The following is an 18163-nucleotide window of genomic DNA, read 5'->3' as shown; positions in this document are numbered from 1 at the left end:
AAGGAATATAAAATAATTATGAAAAAACCTGTAAACAGGGAAGTGACTGATCATTATGACATGTCAATCACATGTGAAGATGCAGGCAGTCCACCATTACAAACTAAAAGAGAATTTTCTATTCAAGTTATGGATGTTAATGACGTAAGACCACAGTTTATAAAAAGCACTTTTAAATTTCTTACTTATGAAAATGAAAAATCAAATTTTCCTGTTGGTTTTATTAATGCGACTGATCCTGATCTAGGGGATGGTAGTAAGTTAGCTTATTCTTTGGAAAATGGTAAAAACCAGATATTACCTTTCAAGATTACAAATTATGGGTTTATTTCCACAATCAAATCCCTGGATCGTGAACAACACAAAACTTATTCATTTAAAGTAATTGTCAAAGACAATGGATCACCATCTCTTAGTAACACAGCAAATGTTATTGTTGAGGTCATGGATGAAAATGACAATGCACCATACTTCACATTTCCTAGTGTTAACCCTTTTAGTCTAGATGTTCATTATCACCCACAAAGCAAGAATGACATTACAGTCCTGAGAGCTTTAGATAGAGACAGTCGAGAAAATGCTTTCCTTAAGTATAATATTATTTCTGGGAATGAGAAACAGTTATTTACTGTCAATACTTACTCCGGAATGTTATCATTTTCTCGAAAAGTTTACCAAAATGATGCTGGATCATACAACCTTCTGTTAGTTGTGAAAGACAGTGGCAGCCCAGTGCTGTCAGCAACCACTACACTGTCCTTAACACTAACTGTCAGCAACAGAACATCCCCAATGCTGACAGCTGCTCACATCCAATCTAGTGACATGATAGATATCAACTTGGTCATTGTCATAGTTGTTACAGCTGTAGTGATATCAATTGCTATAGTTGTTATAATAACGATATGTATAGTGAGATGTAACAGAAGGAGAAATATGTTACATACAGCAGCAATGAATCCAGCCATGCAACCAGGACGAGAGAAATGTTTAATGATATCTCAGAGTAACAATCCTTTTGCTATAACACAGAACCCCGAAGAAGGGGTGCATCATAGTACACCATCAATGAGATCCAGAAGGGATTTCTGTCCAGAGCAGGAGCTACCTGTTGAATGGACGTCATTAACATCACCTGGGAAAATGCCTGCATCAGTCCAAGTAAGTATTTCTTTTTTGACCTTGTCTCTGAATTTTCTTTTTTAGCTCAATCCAAATATTATTTCCTGTAATTCCTATATTTATAATAAGAAAATATTGAATGGATAAAATATTTTGTCTATTAGATCACATGATCTATGGCTGCTCATTTCTTGTATCATAAGATGTAAACTACCTTTAACAATAGTTCAATATTTTTGTCAAATTACTACTAAAGTGTGATTTATATGCTACTCATATAATCAAGCAATATAATAAAGCAATAGTTAGACATCATGAAATGAAGTAAAATTATTTCTTTTATTAATGATGCTAACGTCCATAATTCATTCTAGCACAACTTCACTAGTTCTTCGATATATCACTATATTCACACATGTATGCCTTACACAAAACTCTAAGTATCTGTTTTGTGTGGTTTAACACCAACTTTGCTGCCAAATTGATGATAGGTTTGTAGTAGTAGTAGTAGCAGTAGCAGTAGTGATCTATTTAAATTCTGAAAAACTCTAGTCAAGATATAATCACATACTACTGGTCATAAATTGTGTGTGTCTAGTTTGTAAACCATACACTTAAGTCCTTGATCTATCTCGCTTCTTCCACACTAAAAAAAAGTCATAAAAAAGATACTCAAGTGGTAGTTAGTCATGTTTTATATTATAGGATTGCCAGGGAACGTTTATATATAAACCATGGCTTTATTGGAAAAAGTTTTCCGATAGCGTTTATGAAAGAAAGCCCAGTGAGTATTGTATAGCCAGTCCAGCCTGTTAGAAAAGAAATGTTGCCAGATAGGTAAAATGTTACGTGCCACTGAACACCAAGCTGTTTTGTTGTAAAAATTTGGTGGGATATATCAGTATAAAAGGGAGTAAATGTTAGCCGAACAAAAGAGACATTCAGCAGAGGGAAGAAAAGCATGAATCAAAGAATAGAGGTAATGGAAAGGAAAAGATGATGTAGAAAGAAGAATGGGAGTATTGTGAAGGAAGAATCTGAATCAATGCAGTGAGTAGATTGTAGTGAATAGATGGGAATGTAGTGAGAGAAACTAGGCTGATAGGAGAACATTAGAAATAATGTAGAGAATAATAAAAGTTTAGAGGTAGTAAAGTCAAATCAAAGATAAAGGTTTCAGAAGCAGTCTAGTGAAAAAGAATGGATTATGTGCAGAAGAAAAGATTAGAAATCTGTCTCTTTTTCATATATAAATGGCTTTATTTAAACTAAGCCCTGAGTTACATGTAATCAATAACATGCTGTTACTGACATGAGCAAAAACTTCTGAAAAATTATCAGTCTATTATTTTATAAAGGCAAGGACAGTTTTTACTGAAAATAATGGCCACGAATGCTTAGTTACTTTGGAATCTTAGCTATGGATTCTGACATCAAACAAAATAGGTTTTGGTTGTTACATACTTAGATATGGCTGAATAAAGTGTGTTCTTGTATTTATTCTTATATTTATTCAGAATATTTTTCCACATATGTTTCTATTTTCTTATTTTTCGGCATTACTCCATTATATAATTTTACAGAAATATTCCTCAAATAATTCAAAAGCTTAAGAAGAAGGAAAAAAATATGATAATAATAATATTGTTTAATCAATCAGAATTTTCAAGATTCTTTTTCTTGAAAGGAATCATTAAAATAAAATGAAGCACCCGTGAAGAAACATCTTTGCATAAACCTTTCACTACATCCTGAAAAATTCTTTTAAGAAATTCAGAAAATAATATGCAGAAGTATTTATAATTAAAAAAAAAAAAAAAAGAAAAGAAAACGAGGGGAATATCTCTCAGGGGATTTTAATATTTATTGCTTCCATAAAAGTCTACAGATATCTTTAAAAATCTGTTAGTAAGAAAATGATATGTCATATAACAAAACTATAATAAATATCTATGAAAGAATGTTGCATTTCACTAATTTGAATATAAGACTTTTTAAAAAAAAGTTGGAGCAACTATGGGGGCTGTCTTATGAGACTTTTATATCTAAAACTGGATGGGTTTCAAAAAACATACTTCTGTTTCTGTACTAATTATAGCCAGTACTGTTTAAGTTTGGACACTATTAGCTTCTGTTTACAGAGTTTTATTTTATTTTTATTAGACCGGTCTTGAGAAAAGGGATATTCCTGTCACCCTCACAGGCTCTCTGAGACCAGCGGGAATAATGTGGTCACTGTTCCTTTTGAATAATTTCAAGTTTATAGCTGCAGGAAAAAAAAAACAAAAAAACATAGAGATGAGATTCCAGAGTTCTGGAGAGGAAGGACTGATATAGGAATTAGTGTGGGACCTGGAAGTTGGACACAACATGAGTGACTAGAGAGGGAGAGATGAATGAGTTGGGAGTGCCTGTGTGAAGATGGCATGAGATCAGCCAGTTCTGAAGAGAAGAGGCCATGGTAGTTGTAGTGGTAGAAAAGGAAGAGAGAGGAGATGGTTGATGTAGAATTTTGTTCCATAGTTTGTGCAGATTAGAAAATTCTAAATTCAGTGCTTTTCATGCATTATTCTGAATAATTAGAGATTCCAATGTTGCAGTGTGGTTTAATTTTTCACCTGCCTTGAGCAATGTCATCCCATGGATGATATTTATTGGAATATCTCTATTAAGATATCACCTGAAATAAATTTTCTTACCAATTTTCTTTTCCTGCCAAGGCCTGCATTCAAGAAGTTGGTGCAACATCTGGAAGAAGTGAAAAGAAATTTATATCAACACAGGACTATTATCCCAAAACTGTTTCTACCCCTAAGAACACTGGGCACAGCTTCCATAAAAAGGATACCAGCCCCTATGAAGAGATCCCGGGTATGTAGTTTTGGTCTCTTAGTTTTAGAAGAAAGAATATTCTAGAATTGTCTTGGCATAAATAGTTGTATGATTTCACTTTCATTGTTTTAAGAAATTATAAAGCTTTGGTTTTACTGTCTTAATTCTAGTATATTAGATTGTCAACATTTAGATTCTTTGATTGGTATCAAATGTTGCTCTCGATTATAGACAATATAAATGTTGGTCGGTGTTGGAGTTAAGCCATAGGTTAACAGCTATCTAAGCATTAGTTAGAATAAAATGCAGTTTTGACAGAAATATATGGAAGAGATGAAGTATAACTTTAAAAGGTGCTTGCAGACTATCCTAATAGGTTTGTAGCACAAATGTGAAGAATAATGTTAATGTAAGGATGTTAGCTTATACTAAATGTTATGAATGCAGATTATGAAAGAAGATTTTACTAGATTTTTAAATATTGAAATCCTTCTCTGTATTTACATATTGCAAAATATAAAATCATAGTTCATATTTCAGCATTTCATTTAAAAATAAACTATGTAGTATATGAATATTGAAACACGGTTTAATAAGTTTGTTTTTCATTTATTGCACAACTAAGTTAAGAAATATTTCATACAAAGTATAAAGAGCGTAGATTTATTCTGAAGAGTATCATTTCATACTCAAACTCAGTGAAGTAGTGAAGTGCCTATAGATTCGAAGATTTTTACACAACAAGCGACATTAAAATTTGTCCTCAGTTCAGTAATTCTATGGCATATTATACTTAGAGTAAACTTTAGACAATAAATTATTGTAATTAAACATTTCAGCATTTCTGTTGTGATTTTTAGTTACGTTGATTCTCAATCAAACTGAAAATTTGCTGCAGAAATAGAAATAGAAATAGAATTTGATTACCATTTCATATTCTTGTTAAATTTTAGCTCAATTCTTAAACATTAAGAATATTTCTGAAGAACAGAATTGGAGGAGTTAATGTCTAATAATAATAATAATAATAATAATAATAATAATAATAATAATAATAATAATATTGTTTTGTTCTTTCTTCCTTTTTAATGTTTAGAAAGGTTGGAAATATTTTGGAAGCAAAATGAAAAAGAAAAAAGCTAGCAAATTTTGTCTTGTCATATAATAAAATTATTATTGATTAAATTTTTGTTTTTTGCAAATATTGAGCTGATAAACAACAGAATTTTCTTTCTTTTTTTTTTTTTGAGAGTGTAGAAAAATATATTTACATTCTCTGGAAAGAGTAAGGAATTTAAAATATTAATGATGTATAATTTAATAGTTTACAATATTTCTCCCTAGTATTACTATGGTGAGTAATTCAGAATTGCTAGTGGGGAGAAGAATTATCGCTAATTCTCAATAACATTTACTGGGAAAAGTGTGGTTTAATGATATATGTTTATTCCTTTTGTTATAGACATTTCAAAATGAGATGTTCATTAAAGTTATGTGGTGTTTGGTAATTTATTTTTATTGCTTGAGGTCTATAATTACTTGAAAATATTTATGATTCATCAGGAGACAAAACGAAACAGTAAAACTATCTTTATTTCTTAATGCTTCCACTGATAGAAATAATCAGTTCTCATTCTTATTCCTCTGAGATATAACCATTAGAGTATATATTGAAGAAGATGTAATTTGTTTATAAACTGCTTCCATGTTATATTGTATTTGAATACAGTTAATTGAAGAACAAGGCAATGACATGGTGCCCAAGTGGGAGATTAGAAACATTAAGGAGCCAACTTTGAATGTTGTCTGCAAAACTGCATTTTTAACTACCATAAGCAATTGCAAATATGATGTTAAAGGGTTACATGCTATCACAGATTCCAATTTTAATATATTCATCATGTTATAAATAGGAAGATTGCATGAGATTCTATGTGTGCATGTATGAATGTGTATGTATGACTACATGTGTGTGTGTGTGTGTGTATGTGTGTGTGTGCATGTGTGCGTTTGTGTGTATGTGTGAGTAGAAAGTAATTAGTGCAGGTATGATAATATATGTACAGGCACAGCTGTGTGGTTACAAAGCTCAATTTGCAAGTATTTGGTTTTAGGTTCAGTCCCACTGCATGGCACCTTGAGCCAGTGTCTTCAACTATAGTCTCAGGCTGATCAGTGCCTTATGAGTGAATTTAATGAACAGAAACTATTTGAAATCCCATGACATATACATGTGTCTCTGTGTGCACATGTGCATGTGTGTGTGTGTGTATTTATGCATGTAATTGTGTTCGTCCCCCATTACTGCTTGACAACCATTGTTGGTTTGCTTATGTTCCTGCAACTGAGCAATTGAGCAAATGGAATGATAGAGAACATACCAAATTTTAAAATAAGTTTTGGGGTTGATTTGTTCAACTAAACCTTTAAGTCCAATGACTGAAATAAGTAAAAGGTAAAAGATATGGGGCATGTTGTAAAAGGTTTATAGCTTCAGCAAATGGGAAAAGAGAAAGTGGCTTTAGGTGCATGTACATATGTGTGCATGTCGGTGTGAGAGTGTGTGTGTGTTTGTGCATGTGTATGCGTAAAAGGTAAGTAAATGGAACCCCATGTGTATCCTACTTGTTCGATCATTTGAACTATCTACTCATTGAATTATCGCATATGTGGCTGAATATTCTATATATTATACATACATACATACATACACACACATACACACCCATTTATATATATACAAATAAATAAACATACAAATAAATAAACATACAAATAGATAAACATACATAAAGATATTCATATATGAATATATTAAAATATGCACACACATACACACACACAAACACACAAAGTCCCCCTTTGGTGAGGAATGACCATGAGATTGGACCTACAAAGTTACCCTTCAAGACTCAAGTCAGGATAAGGTTGTTCATGGAAGACCAGCAGTCACCCATGCATACCAGCCTCCCCTCTTTATGCCACTGATGCTATCTAAGGGAAAGGCAAAGGCTGACACAGCTTGGCACCAGTGACATCGCAACTTATTTCTGCAGCTGTGTGAACTGGAGCAACGTGAAATAAAGAACTCTTTTCCTGTTGAAAAAGAGTTCATAACTCCAACTAAAAAGATTTGTCTCCCCTTACACACACTTCCTGTTTTGACACCACACTTCCTGCATAACACAAACTTTTAACCCCTTTTTTAAACCTAACACAACTCTCAATTCTCATGCATCCTTATTTTTCCAACCATTATATACATGAATTACCATTGAACTTCAAAAGCTCAAAGACAATATAATGTATTGGTATAGTTATTTTTTTATATATTTTTTTTTTTTATATATTATTTTCTTCATTTTGTACTTCTTTATAAAAAGCATTTTCATTCTCCTTCTTGATAATTTGCTTCGCAATAAAAGCCGGTTAGAAATCTTTATTAAAATATGCTTCCAGTTTAGCATTCTGCTTTATTCTTCATTTTCCTATATATATATATTTGAACAATAACATCCCTGAAATCTTTTCACAAAGAGGCACAAAGGGAGAAATGTTAAGATATATTCTCACATTTGCTTCGTAGAAATTACATTATAAATGCTTTCATTTTATTTCCTTTTCTTAAAAATCACTTACTGTGTGTAAGATATCTTAATCAGTACCAAAATATCATTCATACTTTCTGCACATCTCTTTTTCCTTTCTCTCTCAAAATCATTTATATATATATATATATATATGTAAATGTTGAAAATGAGAATGGGTGTTCAACACCATATTGACAGATAAAATTTCTATATTTTTGTCTTAAGGCTACCATTGGTTTCATGTTAAGAAAATATTGTAATATCTTAAAAATCTTTCAAGCCAATCACATGGTGGAATGGTGTTTGTCTCCATATATATATATTTATATATATAGTCCCTTTAGCATTTAAACTGGGCATATCCAGCCCAAATATTCTGTCTGTTTTATGTTCAAACTGGCCTGATCTGACTTCTTACACCTAACCAATCACATCATCTAATCTTGAAGCTACAAGATAATGCATGAGTAATTCAAAACAATATGAATAAATGACAATTACATTTGACAGAGTATTTTGAATGCTAAAGGGTTATATCTATACCACAAGAGATAAGACAGGAACTTTCTTTTAACAAGTAATACACTGTTAACTACTATAATTATTATCCACTGTAGTGCATATCCAGATGGCATTTGTTTTACTATGTGTATGTATTATGGATAAAATTGGGCCACTGGGGAGAAAAACATAGCAAGAAACAGACAGACAAAGATGATATCAACAATATTTATTTTTAAATAAAAATGGAAATTATTTAGTTAAGAATCTCAACTTGACTGAAAGCAATTGGTGTGTACAAGTGAAGATGGCTTAGCAGAGAATATTCAAAGAGAAGACAATTCCAGACTATAGCAATTATGCTAAAGATGACACTACTGCACAAATTGCTCGAAAATTAAGTAAGAGTAGTGTAGTGGCACAACTCAAAGAAATATGCAAGAAGAAAATGTACATTATTTACTGGACTACCAGTTAGGTTATCATCCTGACACTCTTTATGCTTTCACGATAATTATTTAGGAATCAAAAGAATCTAAGAGTCACTCTGAAGATAATTTTCTGCACTGAGTAAACTGCTATTAGTTCTTAGCACTGAATGCCAAGCATATTCATGGATAGAAAAGTATAAAAGTGATTCAAAAAATACAAAATCCATAGTTTCAACTCTTTTGCGCAAATGGAAAATTCAAGCTTCCTTGAATTATGGGAATTACAGCGTTATTGAATTTGGCCTGAACAATCTGAATTTCATCAAAACATTTGGAGTTACAACAATGAACATGCTCTTACACACACACACACACAGACACACACATGTATATATATATATATAAAAGCATACATGTGAATACACTTATACATATAAATAATTTAGTTGTATATAATTATCAACATAGAAGTTGTTAAGAGCAGAAAAAATTATAAATATTTAATGTAAATCTAATTTAACATTTTCTTGGTTTTCTATAAAAACCTGTTAAATATTTAGGACTATTTTAGAGAAGGTTTTTCCAAATTGTTTCTTATATCACAGTTCTGTGAAAACTGTTAGTGGGGTGTGTATGCACAAGAGAAAGCTATTGGGAAACACTAAACGTGTTCTCCCTTTCTCTTAAAGCTTTCAGGATTGACAGAAAAAAAATCTATTTTCGCTTTTTAAGGTATGAAAAAATTGTATTGATTCTTGTACCGAAATACACTAGATTGAAATAAGATTGGGAAAAGTTGGAAGCAAGCCAAGTAAGGTGGGATGAAAAGTATGGAGAAGGAAATGTTCGGTAATTTTGAAACTGAAGATAAGATGCTAGAATCTAAAATACCTAATTCACTTGTAATGGCTGCAGTAAATCTGAAGTGTGTGTGAAAGAGAGTGGCTTGGTGACTCGTTGGCATGGTGGAAAGACTAGTTGCATTTAAAAGAAAAAAAAAAGAAAAAAAACGTCAAAGTATACGATCAACAAGTAATAGACTCTTCTGTTGCTGGGGGCATTTTCTACTTTCCAACTCAGAAGAATGCAATTAGTTTGTATGTGACAGCAGAGATAGGTAAGGGATTAGAAGTGAGTGAATCATTTATAAAAAAAAAAAGAAAAAAAAGAACAGAAAAAACATTTTGTATGATATAACACTGAATTTTTCCCATACATGTATAGTAAAGACGTGAAGGTAAACTTATAATTACTCTAGTAATTCTAATCCTCAGCTGTAGCTGTGTCACTTTAATTGTTGGGCATCAACCACATCAACTTCACACTTCATCAAAGGTGATCAAAAGTCATGGGCATCACACTTTCCTCTGTCTAAAAAGTAATAAAATATAAAGATGTGTATATTTATTTAATATGCTCCTGCACATCTGAATATGAGAGGCATCAGTTGTAGCCTTTTGCCTCTGATAAAATGTAATCTTTATGCTTAAAAACGCATTAAGCTAGGCTCCTATTGATGTTAGCAAGCTATACAATACGAGGTTTTGGCCTGATTTCACCTCTTCAGTTACAGATACCACAGTAGTCATTTGGTGATAAGAGAAACAGTAAACAAAACATTTGTTAGTGAATGCTGAGGCTTTTCAAGTAGGAATAAATTAAGTATAAGCATGCAAAGCAGCAAGTATTAATACAAAGTTATGTATATATATTCTTAACTTGTTCTTGTACAGTAGAATGTGAAAAGCAGGATTTTGACTTGGAGAAAATTTTTTCCCAATAAACTCTGTGTAAAAAAAATGAAATAAGCCTAACAATCATGTATATGCATGAGTGTGTATGCTTATTTGCTTATATCTGTCCCTCTCTGGAAATCAGTAGGCTAGGAACAGTGGTGTTGCCATTTTCCTTGTCAACATATCATCCTCAGGCTTTCCACCTTCAAAAAATTGTGGAATTAGAGAGTCTTACTTGAAAACTAGGAAGAACATCATTCAGTGATGGAAAATATGCAAAAAAAATTAACTAATGTGTGTGTGTATATGAATATATATAAATGTAAGTATATAATATATGTATATATTTAAATATATATGCATGTAAATACACACAAACACACATAAATATAGAATGGTGGTAAAACAATGCACCAATATTTACTAGAAATAACAGTTGATAATATACGACGCTATAATAAAGCTTCACTATAAAAAAAGTATATCATATATACATATATATATGTGTGTGTGTGTGTGTGTGTGTGTGTATATATGTGTATGTGTGTGTGTATATATATATATATATATATATATGATAGACTTATTTAAGTTTCTGACTACCAAATCGATCACAAGACTTTTGGTTAGCCTGTGGTTATAGCAGAAGATCCTTACCTAAGATGCACAACAGGACTGAACCTGAGACCACATGCTTAGGAAGCAAACTTGTTAACCATGCAGCCACACCTGCGACTAATATGTGTGTGTTTTCTTGTGTGTGTGAGTGGAAAAATGCAAAAAAGTGCACTCAACACATTTATTGGGAGTTACATGTATTATTCAAAACAACTAGATTAAGATTCTCTGCTACTTAAAGTATCAAAGCCCTGACAAGAAAGGCCCCATTAAGTGCTTTGAAACTTGAACTAGCATGGAATCCGAATCAAACAGTTTTAAATAATATATATATATATATATATATATATATATATATATATATACACACACACACACACACACACATGTATATATATATATATTTATATATACACACATGTATATGTACATATATATATTTATATATGTATATATAAATATAAAGAAATTCAGGCAGATATCTAGAAATGATCATCGGTAGTGTATGGTGGAATCACCAATTAAAGATGAGATTTTCTCTATTCCTGTATATATATATGTATATATACGCAAATGATAAATGGAATGTATTATAATGTCATTTTAGATTTTCACTTTGGGTGGTTTCATTTTATCTTTACATTCATTTTCCTCTGCTAGTATGATTTGGTTGTATCTGTGTAACAGGAATTTTGTAAAAGAATGTAGAGTAGGTATTTTTATGAATTCTTTTTCAATTGCCTAGTACTTTGTTAAGGTTTCTTAATTGACTAAACTGACCTCGATTTTATTTTTATGCTAAGTTTAAAGATGTACTTTAATAGAATTTTGTAAGTTGTAATTTTGTAAAGATGTACTTTAATAGAATCTTGCATCTGAAATCAATCTTACATTTTACTTCTATAAGGCAATTTTTCAGTCAAATTGACTGAATCTATTGAAAAATTTAACACTAACATTTGGTTGGGGGGCTCTGGAAGGGGTCTCAGGAAGTAGCGTCCCTGCCTTTCTGAGCTAGTTTACCGCCACATTTCTTAAAAACCATGGTAGAGGCTTTAGTCTGAGGACCACTCATGTCTATAAACTGAGGTTGGGGGTAAGCAAGGGCATGCTTCCTGTAGAAAATCTAACTCCAAAAAAAGCTTCATGACAGCAAAGGTGAATGGGCACCAGCCAGCACAAAGGTTGGAGTGGGCTGCACCTGCCTACCTTGGTTGCTATGGCATTGAGGTAGATCCAGTCAACCCCCCATTAACGGGGACAAAAACCAGGAAAAAATGAAGATTTGGGTCTTGGCTGCCTTAAACTAATGATGAGTACATCAAAGGAATCAGGTCCTTTGTTGGGAGGAGAGTTATGAAGATTGGAACAGGGATAGATAAATCACTATGTTTATTAAAAATTGTTTTAAGCTTTGAAAGCTTGTCCAACATCATGGATCAGAGAGAAAACTTATTCAGTCACTCAACCAGTTAGAAAGAGTGGCCCAGTCACTTCTTCAAATCACATCTTACCACCTTAATGATGTGAGGAACCATCTAGTCCTTGATGAAAGGATAAAAGGCAAAGCTGACCTTGCCAGAATTTGAACTCAGAGCACAAAGACAGATAAAATGCCACTAAACATTTTGCCTGGCATGCTAACGATGATTATTTCTTTACTGCCAACAAGGGGCTACACACAGAGGGGTCAAACAAGGACAGACAAATGGATTAAGTCGATTATATCGACCCCAGTGTGTAACTGGTACTTATTTAATCGACCCCGAAAGGATGAAAGGCAAGTCGACCTTGGCGGAATTTGAACTCAGAACGTAACGGCAGAGGAAATACCGCTAAGCGTTTCGCCCGGCGTGCTAACGATTCTGCCAGCTTGCCACCTTAGATAATATTGGTTTGAAATTTTGGCACAAGGTCAGAAAGTTCAGGGGTGGGGGGATGAAGATCGATTTCATTAATCCTAGTGCTCAACTGGAACTTGTAGAATTTGAACTCAGAATGTAAAGACAAACAAAATGCTGCTAAGCACTTTACCTGGCTTGCTAACAACTCTGCCAGTTTGCCACCTGAGATAATATCAAAATAGAATTTTTATCAAACAGTGTAAAATGTTTCACTTTCTCTTATTTGAAGTAACCTGGTAGTTTGTTTCCAAATAACATCTGCAGTGTACTTAAAACAGCATGTCCTTATCAATAATCACTATGAGATCTTTTGTATCTTAAAGACAAAAAGACAAAAAAAAAACAACAACAAACAAAAGACAAAACAACAACCTCAAAGAATATTATTCTTTGTTTTATAGTGTTATTGATGTACATGCTAATCAAAGTTGGAAAAGTTAAAATAAAAATTATCACTAAAAGTTGTTCAACCAGAATAAAGAATGGGAAAAATCAAATTTCCACTGCTTCTATATTTATTATATAATGTGTCTTATGTTTTTGTGTGTTTACATTGCCATCTAGTACTCCCCACCTCTCTATCTCTCCCTCTGAACACAAACACATACATGCACATACACACATATATATACATATATATATGTGTATGTATGTATATATATATATATATATATATATATATATATATAAACAAAAGTAAATGAGTATATGCATATATACGTACAGGTATGTGCATACCGACATCCACCTGTATGTATAGGTGCATATCTGGGTACAGGACATTGCAAACAAACGTAGACGAGAACACACGAGCCACATAGAGAACATTCTACTTCATCAGCTACCCACGTTTTAACACCGGCGTTTCGACGAGCTTCGGGCAGGACGCAACGTTAAAACGGCTCGTCCCATGGATCGCAGATTAAATCTGTATACGCAAATTAAATCTAGCCATGGAGGAATGTAGTGGCGGACAAAAAACAAGACAGGAAAACAAACAGAAGGCTTTACGGCCAGACGAGAAAAATTATGTGTGTATGAACGCGATGAGGCACGGAACCGAGAGAGACAAAGTGGTGGCGTGTGTTACTTGGCGAAAGCCAAGGAAGGAAAGGATTATTGACCGGAAGCATGTGACCATGCCGGTGTAAAGGGAAGAGAGAGAGTGGTAGAGGGAGAAAGAGAGGGAGGAAGTAGAAGAATGGTGAGCAACGAGAGGAAAAAAGAAAAAGAAGAAATACGAGGGGGAAAAAAGAGATACGTAGTAGTAACAGAGGAAGAACAAGAGGGGTAAGGCGAGATACGTAGTAGTACAGAGGAAGAACGAGGGGGGGAGAAAGGAAAGAGATAGAGTAGCGTCGGAGGATAAGTTTACGAACTACTTACAATTTTTGTGAGACGCTGCGTTCAATCATGTAAAAACAAAAGTAAATGAGTATATGCATATATACGTACAGGTATGTGCATACCGACATCCACCTGTATGTATAGGTGCATATCTGGGTACAGGACATATTAGATAGACAGCCGACAACTGATGAAGGATCCTTTCTTTGTGTTTACTTGTCCTGTTTTCCATTTTTTCTCCCGTTGTTTACATTTTTAACTTGTTTGTTTACGTATTTCATATTGTTTGCACAGTTGGTGACGTCCTGTACCCATGCATGCAAATATATATATATATATATATCCAGCTGTAGAAACTCGGCCAAATTAGACTGGAGCCTGGTGTTGCCATCCGGTTTCACCACTCCTCAGTCAAATCGTCCAACCCATGCTAGCATGGAAAGCGGACGTTAAACGATGATGATGATGATGATGATGATATACATACATATATATATATATATATATATATACAAATATATATATATATATGTGAGTAAAAATAAATACAAAAAAAGGGGTTTTGTATGATTGTGTATAGAGGAATATATTATTTTATTTAAAAGAGTTCCAACTCTGTCTGTTTTTTATATTCTTGTAAAATTAATGTGGGGTATAGAATATGGAATATACAATATATAATATAAAAATGGATGGTACAATGAAATAAAGTATTGAATGTCTTATTGAATATATGAAATATTGAGTGTTCAATATAAAGGATTAAATATATAAAGGCGAATATGTATTTTCTATACCTTGTGGTATTTCATCATAACCGGTATGACAGACTTTAACAGACTGTATATATATATATATATATATATATATATATATATATATATCATCATCATCATCATCATCATCATCATCATCGTTTAACGTCCGCTTTCCATGCTAGCATGGGTTGGACGATTTGACTGAGGACTGGTGAAACCGGATGGCAACACCAGGCTCCAGTCTGATTTGGCAGAGTTTCTACAGCTGGATGCCCTTCCTAACGCCAACCACTCAGAGAGTGTAGTGGGTGCTTTTACGTGTCACCCGCACGAAAACGGCCACGCTCGAAATGGTGTCTTTTATGTGCCACCCGCACAAGCCAGTCCAGGGGCACTGGCAACGATCTCGCTCGAAAATCCTACAGGAGCCAGTCAGGCGGTACTGGCAACGGCCACGCTCAAAATGGTGCATCTCATGTGCCACCCGCACAAGAACCAGTCCAGGGGCACTGGCAACGATCTTACTTGGCTTGCCGGGTCTTCTCACGCACAGCCCATTTCCAAAGGTCTCGGTCCGTAGTCATCGCCTCGGTGAGGCCCAATGTACGAAGGTCTTGCCTCACCACCTCAGCCCAGGTCTTCCTGGGCCTACCTCTTCCACGGGTTCCCTCAACTGTTAGGGTGTGGCACTTTTTCACGCAGCTATCCTCCTCCATTCTCACCACATGTCCATACCAGCGCAATCGTCTCTCTTGCACGCCACAACTGATGCTTCTAATGTTCAGCTTTTCTCTCAAGATACTTACACTCTGACGGGTATTCACATTGACATTACACATCCAACGGAGCATACTGGCTTCATTCCTTGCGAGCTTACGTATGTCCTCAGCAGTTACAGCCCATGTTTCACTGCCATGTAGCATGGTTGTTCGTACGCATGCGTCATACAGTCTGCCTTTTACTCTGAGTGAGAGTCCCTTTGTCGCCAGCAGGGGTAAGAGCTCTCTAAACTTTGCCCAGGCTATTCTTATTCTAGCAGCTACACTTTCAGCGCACCCACCCCCACTACTAACCTGGTCGCCCAGATAGCGGAAGCTATCGACTACCTCTAGTTTTTCACCCTGGAATGAGATAGAAGTTGTTTCCTGTTTGTTTGCAGTCTTTATTGCACCTGAACATCTGCCACAAACAAAAACTAACTTGCTAGTTAACCTGCCTTTGATGTTGCTGCACCTCTTATGTGTCCATAGCTTGCACCGGGTACATCTTATAGAGTTACTACCTACTCCTTTTCTACATACTGAGCAGGGCCATCTACCTGAAGGGGTTTGTGTTTTATCTACCTTCCTACTTATTAGGATTTTGGTTTTAGCTAGGTTGACTCTAAGGCCCTTCAGTTCTAGACCTTGCTTCCACACCTGAAACTTCTCCTCTAGTTCTGATAGTGACTCCGCAATTAGGGCAAGGTCATCAGCATAGAGGAGCTCCCAGGGGCAACCTGTCTTGAACTCCTCTGTGATTGCCTGGAGGACTATGGTAAATAATAGGGGGCTGAGGACGGAACCTTGGTGGACCCCTACCTCTACCCGGAATTCATTGCTGTACTCATTTCCAACCCTCACCTTACTGGCCGCATCTCTGTACATGGCTCGCACAGCTCTCACTAGCCATTCTTCTATCCCAAGTTTCCTCATTGACCACCAGATAAGGGATCGGGGGACCCTGTCAAAGGCTTTCTCCATGTCAACGAAAGCCAGGTACAGAGGTTTATCCTTGGCTAGGTATTTCTCTTGCAACTGTCTCACTAGAAATAAGGCATCAGTAGTGCTTTTACCTGGCACGAACCCAAACTGCATCTCATCTAAATTGATTCGCTCCCTAATTAGTTGGGCTATGACCCTCTCTGTAACTTTCATAACCTGATCTAACAGCTTGATGCCTCTGTAATTATTTGTATCTAAAGCGTCCCCTTTACCTTTGTAGCAGTTGACTATGATGCTGCTACACCAGTCATAGGGTATGACTCCTTCGTGTATCACCTGGTTCGTAATACGGGTGACTAGGCTATAGCCAACACTGCCAGATATTTTGACCATCTCTGCAGTGATTCCTGATGGGCCGGGGGCTTTCCCGGTCTTCATACTCTTAATTGCTTTATCTACCCTGGTACTATCAACTAGGATAGCTGGTCCCTCTATTGGGTCGACATAAGGCAGGCTCTCTTTCTCCCATTCATTCTCTTTATTAAGCAATCTATCGTAGTGGCATCTCCAGACCTCTTTCTTTGCATCCTCATTTAATGCAAGCGTACCATCATCCATGCGAACACATTTCTCTCCTACAACATCACTATTCTCTCTCCTACACTGTCTTGCAACCCGAAATACCTCGAGTCTTTGGTCCTCACGGCGCAGAACATTGGCAAATCTTTCCTTATCTGCTTCCCCTCTGGCTAAATAAACCTGTCGCCTAGCCTCCCTTCTGGCACATTGGTACAATTCCCTGCTACCACCGTTCTTCCAGTCCTTCCAAGCTTGTTTCTTTTGTCTAATAGCCCTGTCTACCTCCTTGTTCCACCACCACGTTACTCTGGGTTGGGAGGGGACCTTACACCACCCACAAATCTGGTCGGTGGCTTTCAACAGGTTGTCCCGCAGAAATCTCCAATTGTCTTCCACGTTGTATGATGCTATATCCCCTTCTATTTCGTTAAATGCTTCAAGTAACTTGTCTCTAAGTCTCTGTCCGTTTGCAGGGTCTTTAAGCTTCCACACCCTTCTTCTCCAAGCCTGTCTAATTCTGGGCACCCATTTTGCCTTGATCCCAAAGTCGCTAACTACTAATCTATGTTGTGGGGTACATTCTTCGCCAGGGTAGGTTTTGGCATTTATAAGCCGCCCTCTTTCCCTATTTCTGGCGAGGATGTAGTCGATTTGGCTAGAGTGTCTGCCGGAGCGGTAGGTGACTAGGTGACTGGCAGGTTTCCTGAAGTTGGTATTGCAGACCATAAGATTGGTTGCATCACAGAACTCCAGCAGTCTGGTTCCCTCCTCGTTGCGGGAACCGAAGCCATAGCCTCCATGTATGCCATGGAAGCCCCCAGCACGACGTCCGACATGACCGTTGAAGTCTCCAGCCACAAAGAGAAGGTCCCTGTCACTCGTCGACGAGGTAGTTTGCAAGAGGGTGTCATAGAATTGGTCTTTCAGACCATCTGGTAGCCCAGGTTGAGGTGCATAGGCTGAGATGACAGTAGCTAATCTATGATGAAGCACTAGTCTGATCTTAAGTACTCTGTCACTTACTCTAACGACCTCGATTACC

General features: G+C 35.6%; 1 protein-coding gene and 1 long non-coding RNA gene across 5 annotated transcripts in view; one reads left to right on the top strand and one right to left on the bottom strand.

The window, feature by feature from the left end:
- The window catches only part of LOC106878225 (protocadherin alpha-3), a 94489-nt gene extending 89952 nt beyond the window's left edge, over positions 1 to 4537 (top strand). For all 4 annotated transcript variants that reach the window (XM_089362774.1, XM_089362775.1, XM_014927377.3 and 1 more), the window contains 2 exons: positions 1 to 1161; positions 3843 to 4537. The exon at positions 1 to 1161 is cut by the window's left edge and continues 1258 nt beyond it. In XM_089362774.1, coding sequence (XP_089218900.1) covers positions 1 to 1161; positions 3843 to 4001 — 1320 coding nt within the window. In that variant the 3' untranslated portion in view covers positions 4002 to 4537. The remainder of the gene's footprint in view (positions 1162 to 3842) is intronic.
- Positions 1 to 10462, bottom strand: part of LOC149132709 (uncharacterized) — a 126617-nt gene extending 116155 nt beyond the window's left edge. Inside the window, exons 1-2 of the long non-coding RNA XR_016244330.1 lie at positions 9730 to 10462; positions 3822 to 3870 (exon numbers count right to left, since the gene is read on the bottom strand). This is a non-coding gene — a long non-coding RNA (uncharacterized LOC149132709). The remainder of the gene's footprint in view (positions 1 to 3821; positions 3871 to 9729) is intronic.
- Positions 10463 to 18163: the final 7701 nt, after the last annotated feature.

The sequence above is a fragment of the Octopus bimaculoides genome, chromosome 14 (genome assembly GCF_046866305.1).
Source record: "Octopus bimaculoides isolate indiv1 chromosome 14, ASM4686630v1, whole genome shotgun sequence".
In the NCBI taxonomy this organism is placed as follows: domain Eukaryota; kingdom Metazoa; phylum Mollusca; class Cephalopoda; order Octopoda; family Octopodidae; genus Octopus; species Octopus bimaculoides.
Note: the sequence above shows the minus strand (reverse complement) of the source record. Positions and strands in the feature narration are given on the sequence as shown.